At 44.2% G+C, this 22,632-nt stretch overlaps 1 protein-coding gene across 12 annotated transcripts in view; it reads right to left on the bottom strand.

Annotated features, from left to right (window-relative positions):
• LOC118399008 (focal adhesion kinase 1-like) overlaps positions 1-22,632 on the bottom strand; it is a 269,083-nt gene that overhangs the window by 89,363 nt on the left and 157,088 nt on the right. For all 12 annotated transcript variants that reach the window (XM_052472725.1, XM_052472724.1, XM_052472723.1 and 9 more), the window contains one exon: positions 7,508-7,595. In XM_052472725.1, the coding sequence (XP_052328685.1) occupies positions 7,508-7,595 (88 nt within the window). The remainder of the gene's footprint in view (positions 1-7,507; positions 7,596-22,632) is intronic.

Below are 22,632 nucleotides of genomic sequence, written 5' to 3'. Positions count from 1 at the left end.
AATAACTTTATTTTCAGGAATCTAATACTTTAAACTTTTGCTTAAGGAGAAACATAAGAAATAACGCAATAACATTTCCAATAACCTTTTAGAGGAATAGCAACTTTGCTTAACATTCTATAGTTAAGTAAACAATTGAAGTTGAGAAGAAATGTCTTAAGAAGGTTTTGTGAATCTGGGCCCTGATGTTTCTGTATGGAGGGAGTATGGGGGCTTTACACAGAGCAGAGCAAGCAGATGTCACACATGAACACTGTCTTCTAGAGGGAGGGGTAGAACACACTGTCTTCTAGAATGAAGGATAGAACACATGGACTTCTAGAATGAAGGATAGAACACACTGACTTCTAGAATGAGAACACACTGACTTCTAGAATGAGGGCGAGAACACACTGACTTCTAGAATGAGGGGTAGAACACACTGACTTCTAGAATGAGGGCGAGAACACACTGACTTCTAGAATGAGGGCGAGAACACACTGACTTCTAGAATGAGGGGTAGAACACACTGACTTCTAGAATGAGGGCGAGAACACACTGACTTCTAGAATGAGGGCGAGAACACACTGACTTCTAGAATGAGGGCGAGAACACACTGACTTCTAGAATGAGGGGTAGAACACACTGACTTCTAGAATGAGGGGTAGAACACACTGACTTCTAGAATGAGGGCGAGAACATACTGACTTCTAGAATGAGGGGTAGAACACATTGACTTCTAGAATGAGGGTAGAACACACTGACTTCTAGAATGAGGGGTAGAACACACTGACTTCTAGAATGAGGGGTAGAACACACTGACTTCTAGAATGGGGTAGAACACACTCTTCTAGAATGAAGGGTAGAACACACTGACTTCTAGAATGAGGGCGAGAACACACTGAATTCTAGAATGAGGGGTAGAACACACTGACTTCTAGAATGAAGGATAGAACACACTGACTTCTAGAATGAGGGTCAGAACACACTGTCTTCTAGAATGAAGGGTAGAACACACTGACTTCTAGAATGAGGGGTAGAACACACTGACTTCTAGACTGAGGGCTAGAACACACTGACTTCTAGGCTGAGGGGTAGAACACAATGATTTCTAGAATGAAGGGTAGAACTTACTGACTTCTAAAATGAGGGGTAGAACACACTGACTTCTAGATAGAGGGGTAGAACACACTGAATTCTAGAATGAGGGGTAGAACACACTGACTTCTAGAATGAAGGATAGAACACACTGACTTCTAGAATGAGGGTCAGAACACACTGTCTTCTAGAATGAGGGGTAGAACACATTGACTTCTAGAATGAGGGGTAGAACACACTGACTTCTAGAATGAGGGGTAGAACACACTGACTTCTAGAATGAGGGGTAGAACACACTGACTTCTAGAATGGGGTAGAACACACTCTTCTAGAATGAAGGGTAGAACACACTGACTTCTAGAATGAGGGCGAGAACACACTGAATTCTAGAATGAGGGGTAGAACACACTGACTTCTAGAATGAAGGATAGAACACACTGACTTCTAGAATGAGGGTCAGAACACACTGTCTTCTAGAATGAAGGGTAGAACACACTGACTTCTAGAATGAGGGGTAGAACACACTGACTTCTAGACTGAGGGCTAGAACACACTGACTTCTAGGCTGAGGGTAGAACACACTGACTTCTAGACTGAGGGGTAGAACACACTGACTTCTAGAATGGGGTAGAACACACTCTTCTAGAATGAAGGATAGAACACACTGACTTCTAGACTGAGGGGTAGAACACATTGACTTCTAGAATGAGGGGTAGAACACACTGACTTCTAAAATGAGGGGTAGAACACACTGACTTCTAGAATGAGGGGTAGAACACACTGACTTCTAGACAGAGGGGTAGAACACACTGACTTCTAGAATGAAGGATAGAACACACTGACTTCTAGAATGAAGGATAGAACACACTGACTTCTAGACAGAGGGGTAGAACACACTGACTTCTAGAATGAAGGATAGAACACATGGACTTCTAGAATGAAGGATAGAACACACTGACTTCTAGAATGAGAACACACTGACTTCTAGAATGAGGGCGAGAACACACTGACTTCTAGAATGAGGGGTAGAACACACTGACTTCTAGAATGAGGGCGAGAACACACTGACTTCTAGAATGAGGGCGAGAACACACTGACTTCTAGAATGAGGGGTAGAACACACTGACTTCTAGAATGAGGGCGAGAACACACTGACTTCTAGAATGAGGGCGAGAACACACTGACTTCTAGAATGAGGGCGAGAACACACTGACTTCTAGAATGAGGGGTAGAACACACTGACTTCTAGAATGAGGGGTAGAACACACTGACTTCTAGAATGAGGGCGAGAACATACTGACTTCTAGAATGAGGGGTAGAACACATTGACTTCTAGAATGAGGGGTAGAACACACTGACTTCTAGAATGAGGGGTAGAACACACTGACTTCTAGAATGAGGGGTAGAACACACTGACTTCTAGAATGGGGTAGAACACACTCTTCTAGAATGAAGGGTAGAACACACTGACTTCTAGAATGAGGGCGAGAACACACTGAATTCTAGAATGAGGGGTAGAACACACTGACTTCTAGAATGAAGGATAGAACACACTGACTTCTAGAATGAGGGTCAGAACACACTGTCTTCTAGAATGAAGGGTAGAACACACTGACTTCTAGAATGAGGGGTAGAACACACTGACTTCTAGACTGAGGGCTAGAACACACTGACTTCTAGGCTGAGGGGTAGAACACAATGATTTCTAGAATGAAGGGTAGAACTTACTGACTTCTAAAATGAGGGGTAGAACACACTGACTTCTAGATAGAGGGGTAGAACACACTGAATTCTAGAATGAGGGGTAGAACACACTGACTTCTAGAATGAAGGATAGAACACACTGACTTCTAGAATGAGGGTCAGAACACACTGTCTTCTAGAATGAGGGGTAGAACACATTGACTTCTAGAATGAGGGGTAGAACACACTGACTTCTAGAATGAGGGGTAGAACACACTGACTTCTAGAATGAGGGGTAGAACACACTGACTTCTAGAATGGGGTAGAACACACTCTTCTAGAATGAAGGGTAGAACACACTGACTTCTAGAATGAGGGCGAGAACACACTGAATTCTAGAATGAGGGGTAGAACACACTGACTTCTAGAATGAAGGATAGAACACACTGACTTCTAGAATGAGGGTCAGAACACACTGTCTTCTAGAATGAAGGGTAGAACACACTGACTTCTAGAATGAGGGGTAGAACACACTGACTTCTAGACTGAGGGCTAGAACACACTGACTTCTAGGCTGAGGGTAGAACACACTGACTTCTAGACTGAGGGGTAGAACACACTGACTTCTAGAATGGGGTAGAACACACTCTTCTAGAATGAAGGATAGAACACACTGACTTCTAGACTGAGGGGTAGAACACATTGACTTCTAGAATGAGGGGTAGAACACACTGACTTCTAAAATGAGGGGTAGAACACACTGACTTCTAGAATGAGGGGTAGAACACACTGACTTCTAGACAGAGGGGTAGAACACACTGACTTCTAGAATGAAGGATAGAACACACTGACTTCTAGAATGAAGGATAGAACACACTGACTTCTAGACAGAGGGGTAGAACACACTGACTTCTAGAATGAGGGGTAGAACACACTGACTTCTAGAATGAGGGGTAGAACACACAGGCTTCTAGAATGAGGGGTAGAACACACTGACTTCTAGAATGAGGGGTAGAACACACTGGCTTCTAGAATGAAGGATAGAACACACAGGCTTCTAGAATGAGGGGTAGAACACACTGACTTCTAGAATGAGGGGTAGAACACACTGACTTCTAGAATGAAGGATAGAACACACTGACTTCTAGAATGAAGGATAGAACACACTGACTTCTAGACAGAGGGGTAGAACACACTGACTTCTAGACAGAGGGGTAGAACACACTGACTTCTAGAATGAAGAATAGAACACACTGACTTCTAGGACATCAACCACCCGAGCCACTGCCTGTTCACCCCGCTATCATCCAGAAGGCGAGGTCAGTACAGGTGCATCAAAGCTGGGACCGAGAGACTGAAAAACAGCTTCTATCTCAAGGCCATCAGACTGTTAAACAGCCACCACTAACATTGAGTGGCTGCTGCCAACACACTGACATTGACTCAACTCCAGCCACTTTAATAATGGGAATTGATGGGAAATGATGTAAATATATCACTAGCCACTTTAAACAATGCTACCTTATATAATGTTACTTACCCTACATTATTCATCTCATATGCATACGTATATACTGTACTCTATATCATCGACTGCATCCTTATGTAATACATGTATCACTAGCCACTTTAACTATGCCACTTTGTTTACATACTCATCTCATATGTATATACTGTACTCGATACCATCTACTGTATCTTGCCTATGCTGCTCTGTACCATCACTCATTCATATATCCTTATGTACATATTCTTTATCCCCTTACACTGTGTATAAGACAGTAGTTTTGGAATTGTTAGTTAGATTACTTGTTGGTTATTACTGCATTGTCAGAACTAGAAGCACAAGCATTTCGCTACACTCGCATTAACATCTGCTAACCATGTGTATGTGACAAATAAAAATTTGATTTGATTTGATTTGAATGAGGGGTAGAACACAGGGGACAAAGGCATTGAGGGGAACCTTACTGCTATACAGCTCTTCAATAAACACTCCATCGATCACTCCCTCCCTCCAGAGAGAGACAGAAAGACACAGACAGAGTGAGAGAGACAAACAGTGGCAGAAACATTAAATCTTATCACCCGTAATAACAGCCCATAAGAACCTAACGGTGATATTGATTGATAAAGGCTGGGTGGGTGCACCTGCAGTGATAGCAACACAACACTAGCAGACTGACACAGAGCAAGACATTTCCTGAGACAGATGAGTGTTTGCTTCTGAATGATAGCGAGAGGCTATTATGTCCTCTCTGAATGTCCCATTTGTCATGTTGAGCGCCGGCTCTTTGTATTCTAACACCAATACAGACATTGATTCTGCCACTGTAGATCATGGAAACAGATCCTGCTTCCTGAAGGTGTTCTTCCACACCAGACTGAATTCAGCTAGCAAAGCAGTGATACTAACAAAGCAGTGGTACCAGTAAAGCAGTGATACCAGCAAAGCAGTGATACTAGCAAAGCAGTGATACCAGCAAAGCAGTGATACCAACAAAGCAGTGGTACCAGTAAAGCAGTGATACCAGCAAAGCAGTGATACTAGCAAAGCAGTGATACTAGCAAAGCAGTGATACCAGCAAAGCAGTGATACCAACAAAGCAGTGATACCAACAAAGCAGTGATACCAGCAAAGCAGTGATACCAACAAAGCAGTGATACCAACAAAGCAGTGATACCAGCAAAGCAGTGATACCAACAAAGCAGTGATACCAGCAAAGCAGTGATACCAACAAAGCAGTGATACCAACAAAGCAGTGATACCAGTAAAGCAGTGATACCAACAAAGCAGTGATACCAGTAAAGCAGTGATACCAACAAAGCAGTGATACCAGCAAAGCAGTGATACCAGCAAAGCAGTGATACCAACAAAGCAGTGATACCAGCAAAGCAGTGATACCTGCAAAGCAGTGATACTAGCAAAGCAGTTATACCAGCAAAGCAGTGATGCTAACAGAGCAGTGATGCTAACAGAGCAGTAATACTAACAAAGCAGTAATACTAACAAAGCAGTGACACTAACAGAGCAGTGATACTAACAGAGCAGTGATGCTAACAGAGCAGTGATACTAACAGAGCAGTGATGCTAACAGAGCAGTGATGCTAACAGAGCAGTGATGCTAACAGAGCAGTGATACTAACAGAGCAGTGATACTAACAGAGCAGTGATATTAACAGAGCAGTGATGCTAACAGAGCAGTGATGCTAACAGAGCAGTGATACTAACAGAGCAGTGATGCTAACAGAGCAGTGATGCTAACAGAGCAGTGATACTAACAGAGCAGTGATGCTAACAGAGCAGTGATGCTAACAAAGCAGTGATACTAACAGAGCAGTGATGCTAACAGAGCAGTGATGCTAACAAAGCAGTGATACTAACAAAGCAGTGATACTAACAGAGCAGTGATACTAACAGAGCAGTGATGCAAACAGAGCAGTGATGCAAACAGAGCAGTGATGCTAACAGAGCAGTGATGCTAACAGAGCAGTGATACTAACAGAGCAGTGATACTAACAAAGCAGTGATACTAACAGAGCAGTGATGCTAACAGAGCAGTGATGCTAACAGAGCAGTGATACTAACAGAGCAGTGATGCTAACAGAGCAGTGATACTAACAGAGCAGTGATACTAACAGAGCAGTGATACTAACAGAGCAGTGATACTAACAGAGCAGTGATGCTAACAGAGCAGTGATACTAACAGAGCAGTGATACTAACAGAGCAGTGATACTAACAAAGCAGTGATACTAACAGAGCAGTGATACTAACAAAGCAGTGATACTAACAGAGCAGTGATGCTAACAGAGCAGTGATGCTAACAAAGCAGTGGTACTAGCAAAGCAGTAATACCAGCAAAGCAGTAATACCAGCAAAGCAGTGATTCTAACAAAGCAGTGATTCTAGCAAAGCAGTAATACCAGCAAAGCAGTGGTACTAGCAAAGCAGTAATACCAGCAAATCAGTGATACTAGCAAAGCAGTGATACTAGCAAAGCAGTGATACTAGCAAAGCAGTGATACTAGCAAAGCAGTGATTCTAGCAAAGCAGTGATACTAGCAAAGCAGTGATTCTAGCAAAGCAGTGACTCTAACAAAGCAGTGTGCGGGTTTCCTCTTTTTACTCTCATGTTATTCAACTGTTACCATGCACCTAAAACAAAGATAGCTCAGATGTGCAAGTGCCTTTTGAATTTTAAAACCACACACACACAATTTGCACACATGGCTGCACAAACACATACACACACACACACTGTTGGAAGTGCTATATGCCTGCGGTTACAGTGTTGTTGAATAAATAGGCCTAGCCAAGTATGCTTTGAAATAGCGTGGTCAATGGCCTGTTAGAAACCAGGCTGTCTCTCTGTTAATCAACTCCCATGGATAATATTTTGGGGTGTGTGGGTTTTAGGGCTGCCAGAGTTCATCAGCTAACTCGTTTGCTTTTTGTCATTTTAGTGCACTTGTTTTTTTGATAGCGATTAATCGCATTGTACGAAAGCATTCACAATGCACTGAAAACATCCCAAATATATCATCTATACAGCAAAAAACAACAATGTGATGTCAAAGTTGACATTGAGGTTAAAGAAAGTGTGCTTTACTAATTCACCTGACATCAATATTCTTGTAAAGCTTTTTGTATAAAAAAAATCTTAAATTACTGCTCAAATGAATGTAATTTCTGAATTTGTGATTAATCACACTTGATTACATTCTTTTTTTGTTTGTCTGTCTCACCTGCTGGTAGAAGTAGTTGAGTGTGGGTTTGTCTTCACTGAAGCGGTGCAGGAATCCCTTTGGGAGGTAGCGAATACGCAGCTCATATCTAGAGAGGAGGAATATGTCACTGTTTAGACAAAACACAGAAGCATGTAACACAGAAGGGGTTTTGTACTCTTAGCACTTCTAGTCACAGAGCTACAGTAGACACCAGTCTTCTAGTCACAGAGCTACAGTACACACCAGTCTTCTAGTCACAGAGCTACAGTAGACACCAGTCTTCTAGTCACAGAGCTACAGTACACACCAGTCTTCTAGTCACAGAGCTACAGTAGACACCAGTCTTCTAGTCACAGAGCTACAGTACACACCAGTCTTCTAGTCACAGAGCTACAGTACACACCAGTCTTCTAGTCACAGAGCTACAGTAGACAGCAGTCTTCTAGTCACAGAGCTACAGTAGACACCAGTATTTTAGTCACAGAGCTACAGTACACACCAGTATTCTAGTCACAGAGCTACAGTAGACACCAGTCTTTTAGTCACAGAGCTACAGTAGACACCAGTCTTCTAGTCACAGAGCTACAGTAGACACCAGTATTCTAGTCACAGAGCTACAGTAGACACCAGTCTTCTAGTCACAGAGCTACAGTAGACACCAGTATTTTAGTCACAGAGCTACAGTAGACACCAGTCTTCTAGTCACAGAGCTACAGTAGACACCAGTATTTTAGTCACAGAGCTACAGTAGACACCAGTCTTCTAGTCACAGAGCTACAGTAGACACCAGTATTCTAGTCACAGAGCTACAGTAGACACCAGTATTCTAGTCACAGAGCTATAGTAGACACCAGTCTTCTAGTCACAGAGCTACAGTAGACACCAGTATTCTAGTCACCGAGCTATAGTAGACACCAGTCTTCTAGTCACAGAGCTACAGTAGACACCAGTCTTCTAGTCACAGAGCTACAGTAGACACCAGTATTCTAGTCACAGAGCTATAGTAGACACCAGTCTTCTAGTCACAGAGCTACAGTAGACACCAGTATTCTAGTCACAGAGCTACAGTAGACACCAGTATTCTAGTCACAGAGCTATAGTAGACACCAGTCTTCTAGTCACAGAGCTACAGTAGACACCAGTCTTCTACACCAGTATTCTAGTCACAGAGCTACAGTAGACACCAGTCTTCTAGTCACAGAGCTACAGTAGACACCAGTATTCTAGTCACAGAGCTACAGTAGACACCAGTCTTCTAGTCACAGAGCTACAGTAGACACCAGTCTTCTAGTCACAGAGCTACAGTAGACACCAGTCTTCTAGTCACAGAGCTACAGTAGACACCAGTATTCTAGTCACAGAGCTACAGTAGACACCAGTCTTCTAGTCACAGAGCTACAGTAGACACCAGTATTCTAGTCACAGAGCTACAGTAGACACCAGTCTTCTAGTCACAGAGCTACAGTAGACACCAGTATTCTAGTCACAGAGCTATAGTAGACACCAGTCTTCTAGTCACAGAGCTACAGTAGACACCAGTATTCTAGTCACAGAGCTACAGTAGACACCAGTCTTCTAGTCACAGAGCTACAGTAGACACCAGTCTTCTAGTCACAGAGCTACAGTAGACACCAGTCTTCTAGTCACAGAGCTATAGTAGACACCAGTCTTCTAGTCACAGAGCTACAGTAGACACCAGTCTTCTAGTCACAGAGCTACAGTAGACACCAGTATTCTAGTCACAGAGCTACAGTAGACACCAGTCTTCTAGTCACAGAGTTACAGTAGACACCAGTCTTCTAGTCACAGAGCTACAGTAGACACCAGTCTTCTAGTCACAGAGCTACAGTAGACACCAGTCTTCTAGTCACAGAGCTACAGTAGACACCAGTCTTCTAGTCACAGAGCTACAGTAGACACCAGTCTTCTAGTCACAGAGCTACAGTAGACACCAGTCTTCTAGTCACAGAGCTACAGTAGACACCAGTATTTTAGAGCTACAGTCACAGTCTACAGTAGTCTTCTAGCAGAGTTACAGTAGACACCAGTCTTCTAGTCACAGAGCTACAGTAGACACCAGTCTTCTAGTCACAGAGCTACAGTACACACCAGTCTTCTAGTCACAGAGCTACAGTAGACACCAGTCTTCTAGTCACAGAGCTACAGTACACACCAGTCTTCTAGTCACAGAGCTACAGTACACACCAGTCTTCTAGTCACAGAGCTACAGTAGACAGCAGTCTTCTAGTCACAGAGCTACAGTAGACACCAGTATTTTAGTCACAGAGCTACAGTACACACCAGTATTCTAGTCACAGAGCTACAGTAGACACCAGTCTTTTAGTCACAGAGCTACAGTAGACACCAGTCTTCTAGTCACAGAGCTACAGTAGACACCAGTATTCTAGTCACAGAGCTACAGTAGACACCAGTCTTCTAGTCACAGAGCTACAGTAGACACCAGTATTTTAGTCACAGAGCTACAGTAGACACCAGTCTTCTAGTCACAGAGCTACAGTAGACACCAGTATTTTAGTCACAGAGCTACAGTAGACACCAGTCTTCTAGTCACAGAGCTACAGTAGACACCAGTATTCTAGTCACAGAGCTACAGTAGACACCAGTATTCTAGTCACAGAGCTATAGTAGACAGTAGACCAGTCTTCTAGTCACAGAGCTACAGTAGACACCAGTATTCTAGTCACAGAGCTATAGTAGACACCAGTCTTCTAGTCACAGAGCTACAGTAGACACCAGTCTTCTAGTCACAGAGCTACAGTAGACACCAGTATTCTAGTCACAGAGCTATAGTAGACACCAGTCTTCTAGTCACAGAGCTACAGTAGACACCAGTATTCTAGTCACAGAGCTACAGTAGACACCAGTATTCTAGTCACAGAGCTATAGTAGACACCAGTCTTCTAGTCACAGAGCTACAGTAGACACCAGTATTCTAGTCACAGAGCTATAGTAGACACCAGTCTTCTAGTCACAGAGCTACAGTAGACACCAGTATTCTAGTCACAGAGCTACAGTAGACACCAGTCTTCTAGTCACAGAGCTACAGTAGACACCAGTCTTCTAGTCACAGAGCTACAGTAGACACCAGTCTTCTAGTCACAGAGCTACAGTAGACACCAGTATTCTAGTCACAGAGCTATAGTAGACACCAGTCTTCTAGTCACAGAGCTACAGTAGACACCAGTATTCTAGTCACAGAGCTACAGTAGACACCAGTCTTCTAGTCACAGAGCTACAGTAGACACCAGTCTTCTAGTCACAGAGCTATAGTAGACACCAGTCTTCTAGTCACAGAGCTACAGTAGACACCAGTCTTCTAGTCACAGAGCTACAGTAGACACCAGTCTTCTAGTCACAGAGCTACAGTAGACACCAGTCTTCTAGTCACAGAGCTACAGTAGACACCAGTCTTCTAGTCACAGAGCTATAGTAGACACCAGTCTTCTAGTCACAGAGCTACAGTAGACACCAGTCTTCTAATCACAGAGCTACAGTAGACACCAGTATTCTAGTCACAGAGCTACAGTAGACACCAGTCTTCTAGTCACAGAGTTACAGTAGACACCAGTCTTCTAGTCACAGAGTTACAGTAGACACCAGTATTCTAGTCACAGAGCTACAGTAGACACCAGTCTTCTAGTCACAGAGCTACAGTAGACACCAGTCTTCTAGTCACAGAGCTACAGTAGACACCAGTCTTCTAGTCACAGAGCTACAGTAGACACCAGTATTTTAGTCACAGAGCTACAGTACACACCAGTCTTCTAGCCACAGAGTTACAGTAGACACCAGTCTTCTAGTCACAGAGCTACAGTAGACACCAGTATTTTAGTCACAGAGCTACAGTCCACACCAGTCTTCTAATCACAGAGCTACAGTAGACACCAGTATTCTAGTCACAGAGCTACAGTAGACACCAGTCTTCTAGTCACAGAGCTACAGTAGACACCAGTCTTCTAGTCACAGAGCTACAGTAGACACCAGTATTCTAGTCACAGAGCTACAGTAGACACCAGTATTCTAGTCACAGAGCTACAGTACACACCAGTACAGTAGACACCAGTTCTAGTCACAGAGCTACAGTAGACACCAGTCTTCTACACAGAGCAGTAGACACCAGTTTCTAGTCACAGAGCTACAGTAGACACCAGTTACAGTAGACACCAGTCTTCTAGTCACAGAGCTACAGTAGACACCAGTCTTCTAGTCACAGAGCTACAGTAGACACCAGTCTTCTAGTCACAGAGCTACAGTAGACACCAGTATTCTAGTCACAGAGCTACAGTAGACACCAGTATTCTAGTCACAGAGCTACAGTAGACACCAGTCTTCTAGTCACAGAGCTACAGTAGACACCAGTATTCTAGTCACAGAGCTACAGTAGACACCAGTCTTCTAGTCACAGAGCTACAGTAGACACCAGTCTTCTAGTCACAGAGCTACAGTAGACACCAGTATTTTAGTCACAGAGCTACAGTCCACACCAGTCTTCTAATCACAGAGCTACAGTAGACACCAGTATTCTAGTCACAGAGCTACAGTAGACACCAGTCTTCTAGTCACAGAGCTACAGTAGACACCAGTCTTCTAGTCACAGAGCTACAGTAGACACCAGTCTTTTAGTCACAGAGCTACAGTAGACACCAGTCTTCTAGTCACAGAGCTACAGTAGACACCAGTAGTCACAGAGCTACAGTAGACACCAGTAGACAGAGCACCAGTCTTCTAGTCACAGAGCTACAGTAGACACCAGTCTTCTAGTCACAGAGCTACAGTAGACACCAGTCTTCTAGTCACAGAGCTACAGTAGACACCAGTCTTTAGTCACAGAGCTACAGTAGACACCAGTCTTCTAGTCACAGAGCTACAGTAGACACCAGTATTCTAGTCACAGAGCTACAGTAGACACCAGTATTCTAGTCACAGAGCAGAGCTATTCTAGTAGAGCACACAGTCTTCTAGTCACTACAGAGCTACAGTAGAGACACCAGTATTCTAGTCACAGAGCTATAGTAGACTAGTCACAGAGCTAGTCACCAGTTTCTAGTCACAGAGCTACAGTAGACACCAGTCTTCTAGTCACAGAGCTACAGTAGACACCAGTATTCTAGTCACAGAGCTATAGTAGACACCAGTCTTCTAGTCACAGAGCTACAGTAGACACCAGTATTCTAGTCACAGAGCTACAGTAGACACCAGTATTCTAGTCACAGAGCTATAGTAGACACCAGTCTTCTAGTCACAGAGCTACAGTAGACACCAGTATTCTAGTCACAGAGCTATAGTAGACACCAGTCTTCTAGTCACAGAGCTACAGTAGACACCAGTATTCTAGTCACAGAGCTACAGTAGACACCAGTCTTCTAGTCACAGAGCTACAGTAGACACCAGTCTTCTAGTCACAGAGCTACAGTAGACACCAGTCTTCTAGTCACAGAGCTAGTAGACACCAGTAGTCAGTAGACACCAGTATTCTAGTCACAGAGCTATAGTAGACACCAGTCTTCTAGTCACAGAGCTACAGTAGACACCAGTATTCTAGTCACAGAGCTACAGTAGACACCAGTCTTCTAGTCACAGAGCTACAGTAGACACCAGTATTCTAGTCACAGAGCTACAGTAGACACCAGTCTTCTAGTCACAGAGCTACAGTAGACACCAGTCTTCTAGTCACAGAGCTACAGTAGACACCAGTATTCTAGTCACAGAGCTACAGTAGACACCAGTCTTCTAGTCACAGAGCTACAGTAGACACCAGTATTTTAGTCACAGAGCTACAGTAGACACCAGTCTTCTAGTCACAGAGCTACAGTAGACACCAGTCTTTTAGTCACAGAGCTACAGTAGACACCAGTCTTCTAGTCACAGAGCTACAGTAGACACCAGTATTCTAGTCACAGAGCTACAGTAGACACCAGTCTTCTAGTCACAGAGCTACAGTAGACACCAGTCTTCTAGTCACAGAGCTACAGTAGACACCAGTCTTCTAGTCACAGAGCTACAGTAGACACCAGTCTTCTAGTCACAGAGTTACAGTAGACACCAGTCTTCTAGTCACAGAGCTACAGTAGACACCAGTCTTCTAGTCACAGAGCTACAGTAGACACAGAGCTACAGTCTTCTAGTCACAGAGCTACAGTAGACACCAGTCTTCTAGTCACAGAGCTACAGTAGACACCAGTCTTCTAGTCACAGAGCTAGTCAGTAGTAGACACCAGTATTCTAGTCACAGAGCTACAGTAGACACCAGTATTCTAGTCACAGAGCTACAGTAGACACCAGTCTTCTAGTCACAGAGCTACAGTAGACACCAGTCTTCTAGTCACAGAGCTACAGTAGACACCAGTCTTCTAGTCACAGAGCTACAGTAGACACCAGTCTTTTAGTCACAGAGCTACAGTAGACACCAGTCTTCTAGTCACAGAGCTACAGTAGACACCAGTCTTCTAGTCACAGAGCTACAGTAGACACCAGTCTTCTAGTCACAGAGCTACAGTAGACACCAGTCTTCTAGTCACAGAGCTACAGTAGACACCAGTCTTCTAGTCACAGAGCTACAGTAGACACCAGTCTTCTAGTCACAGAGCTACAGTCTTTTAGTCACAGAGCTACAGTAGACACCAGTCTTCTAGTCACAGAGCTACAGTAGACACCAGTATTCTAGTCACAGAGCTACAGTAGACACCAGTATTCTAGTCACAGAGCTATAGTAGACACCAGTCTTCTAGTCACAGAGCTACAGTAGACACCAGTATTCTAGTCACAGAGCTATAGTAGACACCAGTCTTCTAGTCACAGAGCTACAGTAGACACCAGTCTTCTAGTCACAGAGCTACAGTAGACACCAGTATTCTAGTCACAGAGCTATAGTAGACACCAGTCTTCTAGTCACAGAGCTACAGTAGACACCAGTATTCTAGTCACAGAGCTACAGTAGACACCAGTATTCTAGTCACAGAGCTACAGTAGACACCAGTCTTCTAGTCACAGAGCTACAGTAGACACCAGTATTCTAGTCACAGAGCTATAGTAGACACCAGTCTTCTAGTCACAGAGCTACAGTAGACACCAGTATTCTAGTCACAGAGCTACAGTAGACACCAGTCTTCTAGTCACAGAGCTACAGTAGACACCAGTCTTCTAGTCACAGAGCTACAGTAGACACCAGTCTTCTAGTCACAGAGCTACAGTAGACACCAGTATTCTAGTCACAGAGCTACAGTAGACACCAGTATTCTAGTCACAGAGCTACAGTACACACCAGTCTTCTAGTCACAGAGTTACAGTAGACACCAGTATTCTAGTTACAGAGTTACAGTAGACACCAGTCTTCTAGTCACAGAGCTACAGAGCAGAGCTACAGTAGACACCAGTCTTCTAGTCACAGAGCTAATAGTAGACACCAGTCTTTTAGTCACAGAGCTACAGTAGACACCAGTCTTCTAGTCACAGAGCTACAGTAGACACCAGTATTCTAGTCACAGAGTTACAGTAGACACCAGTCTTCTAGTCACAGAGCTACAGTAGACACCAGTCTTCTAGTCACAGAGCTGGAACTCTATATACAGTTATCAAATCAAATGTTATATTCATTTGTATTTATTTGTCGCATTCTTTGTAAACAACAAGTGTGGACTAACAGTGAAATGCTTACTTACAGGCCCTTCCCAACAATGCAGAGTTAAAGAAAATAAAGAAATAATGGAAAAGTAAAACATGTAATAGTAAAAGTAATAATAAATACACAATGAGTAACAATAACTTGGCTATGTACAAGGTACCAGTACAGAGTCGATGTGCACGGGGATAGGAGATTGAAGAAAAAGCTGTATGTACATCTAACTAGAAAGTGACAGATAACAAACAGTAACATGTGATGAGTAAAAAAAAAAAAAAATAGTGCAAAAAGGGAAAATGCAGATAGTTAATCAAATATCTACCCAGACTAACTATTTACAGTGCCTTGCAAAAGTATTCAAATAAAGTCCACCTGTGTGAAATGTACATGTCACATGATCTCAGTATATATACATACACCTGTTCTGAAAGGTCTGCAACACCTGCAACACCACTAAGCAAAGGGCACCACCAAGCAAGCAGCACCATGAAGAGCAAGGAGCTTTCCAAACAGGTCAGGGACAAAGTTGTGGAGAAGTACAGATCAGGGTTGGGTTATAAAAAAAGATCCAAAACTTTGAACATCCTACGGAGCACCATTAAATCCATTATAAAAAAATGGAAAGAAAATGACACCCCAACAAACCTGCCAAGAGAGGGCTGCCCACCAAAACTCATGGACCAAGCAAGGAGGGTATTAATTAAAGAGGCAACAAAGAGACCGAAGATAAACCGGAAGGTGTTCACCAAAAGGCATGTGGGAGACTCCCCAAACATATGGAAGAAGGTACTCCGTCCAAGGGTCCTTAGATTAGTGAAGAGCTTGGAGGGTTCTATGGTGTTGAATGCTGAGCTGTAGTCAATGACCAGCATTCTCACAGGGCGGCAGGTAGCCTAGCAGTTAGCGCATTGGGCCAGTAATCAAAAGGTCTCTGGTTCCACACCCGGAGGTGACAGGGGAAAAATCTACCGTTGTGCCCTTGAGAAGAAAATCTACCGTTGTGCCCTTGGTCACGATGGCAACACCCATCCGTAGCACACGCTCCAGCAGGTGTATCTCACTGATCATCCCTAAAGCCAACACCTCATTCGGCCGTCTTTCGTTCCAGTACTCTGCTGCTTGTGACTGGAACGAATTGCAAAAATTGCTGAAGTTGGAGACTTTTATCTCCCTCACCAACTTCAAACATCAGCTATCTGAGCAGCTAACCGATCGCTGCAGCTGTACATAATCTATTGGTAAATAGCCCACTCATTTTCACCTACCTCATCCCCACAGTTTTTATTTATTTACTTTTCTGCTCTTTTGCACACCAATATCTCTACCTGTACATGATCATCTGATCATTTATCACTCCAGTGTTAATCTGCAATATTGTAATTATTCGCCTACCTCCTCATGCCTTTTGCACACATTGTATATAGACTCCCCTTTTTTTCTACTGTGTTATTGACTTGTTAATTGTTTACTCCATGTGTAACTCTGTGTTGTCTGTTCACACTGCTGTGCTCTATCTTGGCCAGGTCGCAGTTGCAAATGAGAACTTGTTCTCAACTAGCCTACCTGGTTAAATAAAGGTGAAATATTTTTTTTTTAAAGGCACTTAACACTAATTGCTCCTGTATAATAGCGTCTGCTAAATTAATCAAAGGTAAATGTGTTCCGTTTGTCCAAGTGGGAAAGGGCAGTTTGGAGTACAATAGAGATTGCATCTTCTGTGGATCTGTTGGGGCAGTATGTGAATTGGAGAGGGTCTAGGGTGTCTGGGATGATGGTGCTGATGTGAGCCATGACCAGCCTTTCAAATTATTCCATGGCCACATGTCTGCCTAGGGTAGATGGTCATTCAGACAGGTTACCTTGGCGTTTTTGGGCACAGGGACTGTGGTGGTCCGCTTGAAACATGTAGGTATTACAGAGTGTGTTGGGGAGAGGTTGAAAAGTCTATCTCTATCTGAAAAGTAGTTGGTGAACCAGACAAGGCAGTCATTTGAGAAACCAAGGCTGTTGAGCCAATAAGAATATGGTGATTGACAGAGTCGAAAGCCTTGGCCAGATCGATGAAGCCGGCTGCACAGTACTGTCTTTTATCGATGGCGGTTATGATATCGTTTAGTACCTTGAGCGTGGCTTGGAAAGCGGATTGCACAGCGGAGAAGGTACGGTGGGATTTGAAATGGTCAGTGATCTGTTTGTTAACTTGGCTCTTGAAGACTTTGGAAAGGCAGAGCAGGATGGATATAGGTCTTTAACAGTTTGGGTCTAGAGTGACACCCCATTTCAAGAGGGGGATGACCGCGGCAGCTTTCCAATCTTTAAGAATCTCGGATGATACGAAAGAGAGGTTGAGCAAATTAGTAATAGGGGTTGCAACAATGGCGGTGGATAATTTTAGAAAGAGAGGGTCCAGATTGTCTAGCCCAGCTGATTTGTATGGGTCCAGATTTTGCAGCTCTTTCAGAACATCTGCTATCTGGATGTGGGTGAAGGAGAAGCTGGGGAGGCTTGGGCAAGTAGCTTCAGGGGTTGCAGAGCTGTTGGCAGGGGTTGGGGTAGCCAGGAGGAAAGCATGGCCAGCTGTAGAGAAATGCTTATTCAAATATTTTGATTTATCGGTGGTGACAGTGTTTCCTAGCCTAAGTGCAGTGGGCAACTGGGGGGAGGTGCTCTTATTCTCCATGGACTTTAGAGTGTCACAGAACTTTCTGGAGTTACAGCTGCAGGATGCACATTTCTGTTTGAAAAAGCTAGCCTTGGCTTTCCTAACTGACATAGTGTATTAGTTCCTGACTTCCCTGAAAAGTTGAATATTGCGGGGATTATTCGATGTTAGTGCAGTACGGCATAGGATGTTTTTGTGCTGGTCGAGGGCAGTCAGGTCTGGAGTGAACCAAGGGCTATATCTGTTCTTAGTTCTATTTTTTATAGGGGCATGCTTATTTAAGATGGTGAGTGTTACGCACGCCTCTATGAAGAGGGAACGCAACACCCTGCTACAACTCAACTCTCCGTGAAGTGAAAAAGGTATGGACTGTAGGTGCGAGTAAGGATGACAACAGGCAGAATGTGGTACCGTTTACAAGGACTTTATTCCTTTACACGGTAATATGGGGAAAAGGGGCTGGACGGAACCAAAGCAAAGAAAGTAAATCTCAAAGCCCATTCTCCTATCTTACCTGCCTAACCAATACTTACCTAATTTAGCACCACCTGGTGCCCTAACCAAAATACAGGGGGTGGTCCGCCCAGGTCTTACCTAGTGTGCCTAGACAGTGAATATACTACGGGTATATGTATGCCCGCGGGCCTCTTGCCTAAGCACTCCCTAGGTGCCTTCCCCTTCCCCCCTGGGAACAAATGAAACAAGAGAACAAATAATTTCTCAAACAAACTAAGAAACAAAGGACATCAAATAAGCTCTATCTGAGCAACAAACTCACAGAACATACCAACTGCTACCAACAACTAACATAGTAAATTATCCACAGCCATCAGCCTCCTCTCTCAGCAATGAATCTCTATCACATTCAATCTCTCTGCAATGACCTCCCAGCAATGATCTCCTTCCTGAACAAAACACTGTCTTTTATATAGCTTCAGAATTAATGGGTAATTGGAGACAGCTGCGTCTTGACGAGGGGGCGGGGTCAGCTCTCCAATTAGCCATGGAGTCGACCAATCAGCTGCTTGAGGGATTTCAGGGAGCCATTTCCTGAAATAAACACATGCAAATACACAAACTACAACACATAAACTGGGGAACGTAACAGTGAGGATATTACTTTAAAGAACAACCAGGCATCCTCTACAGATGGGATGAGGTCAATACCCTTCCAGGTTACCTGGGCCAGGTCGATTAGGGAGCGTTTGTCAGTGATTAGGGGTGGTCGTCTGACCGCGGACCCATAACGGACGCAGGAAATGAGGCAGTGATTGCTGAGATCCTGATTGAAAACAGCAGAGGTGTATTTAGAGGGCAAGTTGGTCAGGATAATATCTATGAGGGTGCCCATGTTTACGGATTTAGGATTGTACCTGGTGGACTCCTTGATCATTTGTGTGAGATTGAGGGCATCTAGCTTAGAGTGTAGGAAGGCTGGGGTGTTAAGCATATCCCAGTTTAGGTCACCTAGCAGAACGAACTCTGAAGATAGATGGGGGGCAGTCAATTCACATATGGTGTCAAGGGCACAGCTGGGAGCTGAGCGGGGTCTATAACAGGCGGCAACAGTGAGAGACTTATTTCTGGAGAGATTCATTTTTTACATTTGAAGCACGGACTGTTTGAGCATAGACCTGGAAAGTATGACAGAACTTTGCAGGCTAACTCCTCCCCCTTTGACAGTTCTATCTTGACGGAAAATGTTGTAGTTGGGGGTGGAAATCTCAGAAGTTTTTGTGGCCATCCTTAGCCAGGATTTAGACACGGCAAGGACATCAGGGTTGGTAGAGTGTGCTAAAGCAGTGAGTGAAACAAACTGAAGGAGGACGCTTCTGATGTTAACATGCATGAAACGAAGGCTTTTACGGTTACAGAAGTCAACAAATGAGAGCGCCTGGGGATACACAGGGCCTGGGTTAACCTCTACATCACCCGAGGAACAGAGGAGGAGGAGGATGAGGGTACGGCTAAAGGCTATCAGAACTGGTCGTCTAGTGCGTTGGAGACAGAATAAAAGGAGCAGGTTTCTGGGCGTGGTAGATCAGATTCAGGGCATAATGTACAGACAGGGGTATGGTAGGGTGCGGGTACAGTGGAGGTAAATCTAGGCATTGAGTGACGATGAGAGAGGTTGCATCTCTGGCGGCACTAGTTATGCTAGGTGAGGTCACAGCAGAGCTAGCTAAGACAACAATGAGTTAGACTGCAACAGCTAATCAGCTAAGACAACAACAACAGGTAAAATGGCGAAGAATGGGCGGAGAGGGTCAGTTAACTACACACAGGGCCTGAGTTCGAGGCTGGGGCCGACAGATAAACAAAATAAACTAAAAGGAGTACTGTGATTAATGAACATTCCAGCAGGCATCAGCTATGTAGCCGGGTGATCATAGGGTCCAGTGAACAGCAATAGAAACAGGGAAGCCGCTAGGTAGTCGTTACTACGCTAACAAGCAGAAGACACGGCGTTCATAAAGATAGCAGGCCGGTGCTAGCAGTATCGTCTTCACCAACGTCCGGCCTTCGCCGGGGACACAACGGACAGAATTACATCGGCAGACAAGTCGTGATGTATCTTCGGGGCTCCGTGTCGACAAAGGGTCCAGGCCAATTGGCAAAAGAGGTATTGTAGCTGGAGTAATTTTGTTTGCTATAGCCAAGAGATGCGCCTGGCTCGAGGCTAACTGATGCTAGCTTCGGGGCAAGGGCGTTATCCACTATAGCCACTCGGTAGCAGCGAGTGTTGCTTGTTGCTTGCATTCAAGTGAGTATACAGTCGTGGCCAAAAGTTTTGAGAATTACACAAATATTAATTTTCACAAAGTCTGCTGCCTCAGTTTGTATGATGGAAATTTACATATACTCCAGAATATTATGAAGAGTGATCAGATGAATTGCAATTAATTGCAAAGTCCCTCTTTGCCATGCAAATGACCTGAATCCCCCAAAAACATGTCCACTGCATTTCAGCCCTGCCACAAAAGGACCAGCTGACATCATGTCAGTGATTCTGTCGTTAACACAGGAGATCGCTGGAGATCACTCTGTCATGCTGACTGAGTTTTGAATAACAGACTGGAAGCTTAAAAGGAGGGTGGTGCTTGGAATCATTGTTCTTCCTCTGTCAACCATGGTTACCTTCAAGGAAACACGTGCCGTCATCATTGCTTTGTGCAAAAAGGGCTTCACAGGCAAGGATATTGCTGCCAGTAAGATTGCACCTAAATCAACCATTTATCGGGCCATCGAGAACTTCAAGGAGAGCAGTTCAATTGTTGTGAAGAATGCTTCAGGGCGCCCAAGAAAGTCCAGCAAGCGCCAGGACCGTCTCCTAAAGTTGATTCAGCTGCGGGATCGGGGTTCCACCAGTACAGAGCTTAGTCAGGAATGGCAGCAGGCAGGTGTGAGTGCATCTGCACGCACAGTGAGGCGAAGACTTTTGGAGGATGGCCTGGTGTCAAGAAAGGCAGCAAAGAAGCCACTTCTCTCAAGGAAAAACATCAGCGACAGACTGATATTCTGCAAAAGGTACAGGGATTGGACTGCTGAGGACTGGGGTAAAGTCATTTTCTCTGATGAATCCCCTTTGATTGTTTGGGGGGTCCAGAAAAAAGCTTGTCCGGAGAAGACAAGGTGAGCGCTACCATCAGTTCTGTGTCATGCCAACAGTAAAGCATCCTGATACCATCCATGTGTGGGGTTGCTTCTCAGCCAAGGGAGTGGGCTCACTCACAATTTTGCCTAAGAACACAGCCATGAATAAAGAATGATACCAACACATCCTCAGAGAACAACTTCTCCCAACCATCCAGGAACAGTTTGGTGACGAACAATGACTTTTTCTAGCACGATGGAGCACCTTGCCATAAGGCAAAGTGGCGGGTGGACAAACAAAAACTCAAAAATTCTGACAAACTCCAAACATTGATTATGCAAGAATGGGCTGCCATCAGTCAGGATGTGGCCCAGAAGTTAATTGACAGCATGCCAGAGCGGATTGCAGAGGTCTTGAAAAAGAAGGGTCCACAATGCAAATATCGACTCTTTGCATCAACTTCATGTAATTGTCAATAAAAGCCTTTGACACTTATTAAATGCTTGTAATTATACTTCAGTATTCCAGAGTAACATCTGACAATAATATCTAAAGACACTGAGGCAGCAGACTTTGTGAAAATGAAAACTTAAGTCATTCTCAAAACTTTTGGCCACAACTGTAGACTGTAACGGCGTTCTCCGTTTGTAGAAAGAGAGTCAGACCGAATTGCAGCGTGGTGGTTTCTCATGACTTTAATGAAACAAATGACGATACATGAAATAACTTAATAAATACGAAAACAACAAACGGAACGTGAAACCTAGTTACAGCCTATCTGGTGAACACTACACTGAGACAGGAACAATCGCCCACGAAATACACAGTGAAACCCAGGCAACCTAAATACGGTTCCCTATCAGAGACAACAAGAATCACCTGACTCTGATTGAGAACCGCCTCAGGCAGCCAAGCCTAAACTAGACACACCCCTAATCAAGCACAATCCCAATGCCTACAAAAACCCCAATACGACAACACAATAAACCCATGTCACACCCTGGTCTGAACAAATATATAACGAAAACACAAAATATAATGACCAAGGCGTGACAGAACCCCCCTAAGGTGCGGACTCCCGGACGCACCTCACAACCATAGGGAGGGTCCAGGTGGGCGTCTGTCCATAGTGGCGGTTCCGGCTCGGGACGTGGACCCCACTCCATTAATGTCCTAGTTCCTCTCCTTCGCATCCTGGGATAATCCACCCTCGCCGTGGCCTAATAGTCCTCACCCAGAACCCCACT

This window comes from Oncorhynchus keta, chromosome 20 (genome assembly GCF_023373465.1).
Source record: "Oncorhynchus keta strain PuntledgeMale-10-30-2019 chromosome 20, Oket_V2, whole genome shotgun sequence".
In the NCBI taxonomy this organism is placed as follows: Eukaryota; Metazoa; Chordata; class Actinopteri; order Salmoniformes; family Salmonidae; genus Oncorhynchus; species Oncorhynchus keta.
The sequence above is the reverse complement of the archived record's forward strand: the minus strand, read 5'-3'. Positions and strand labels throughout refer to the sequence as shown.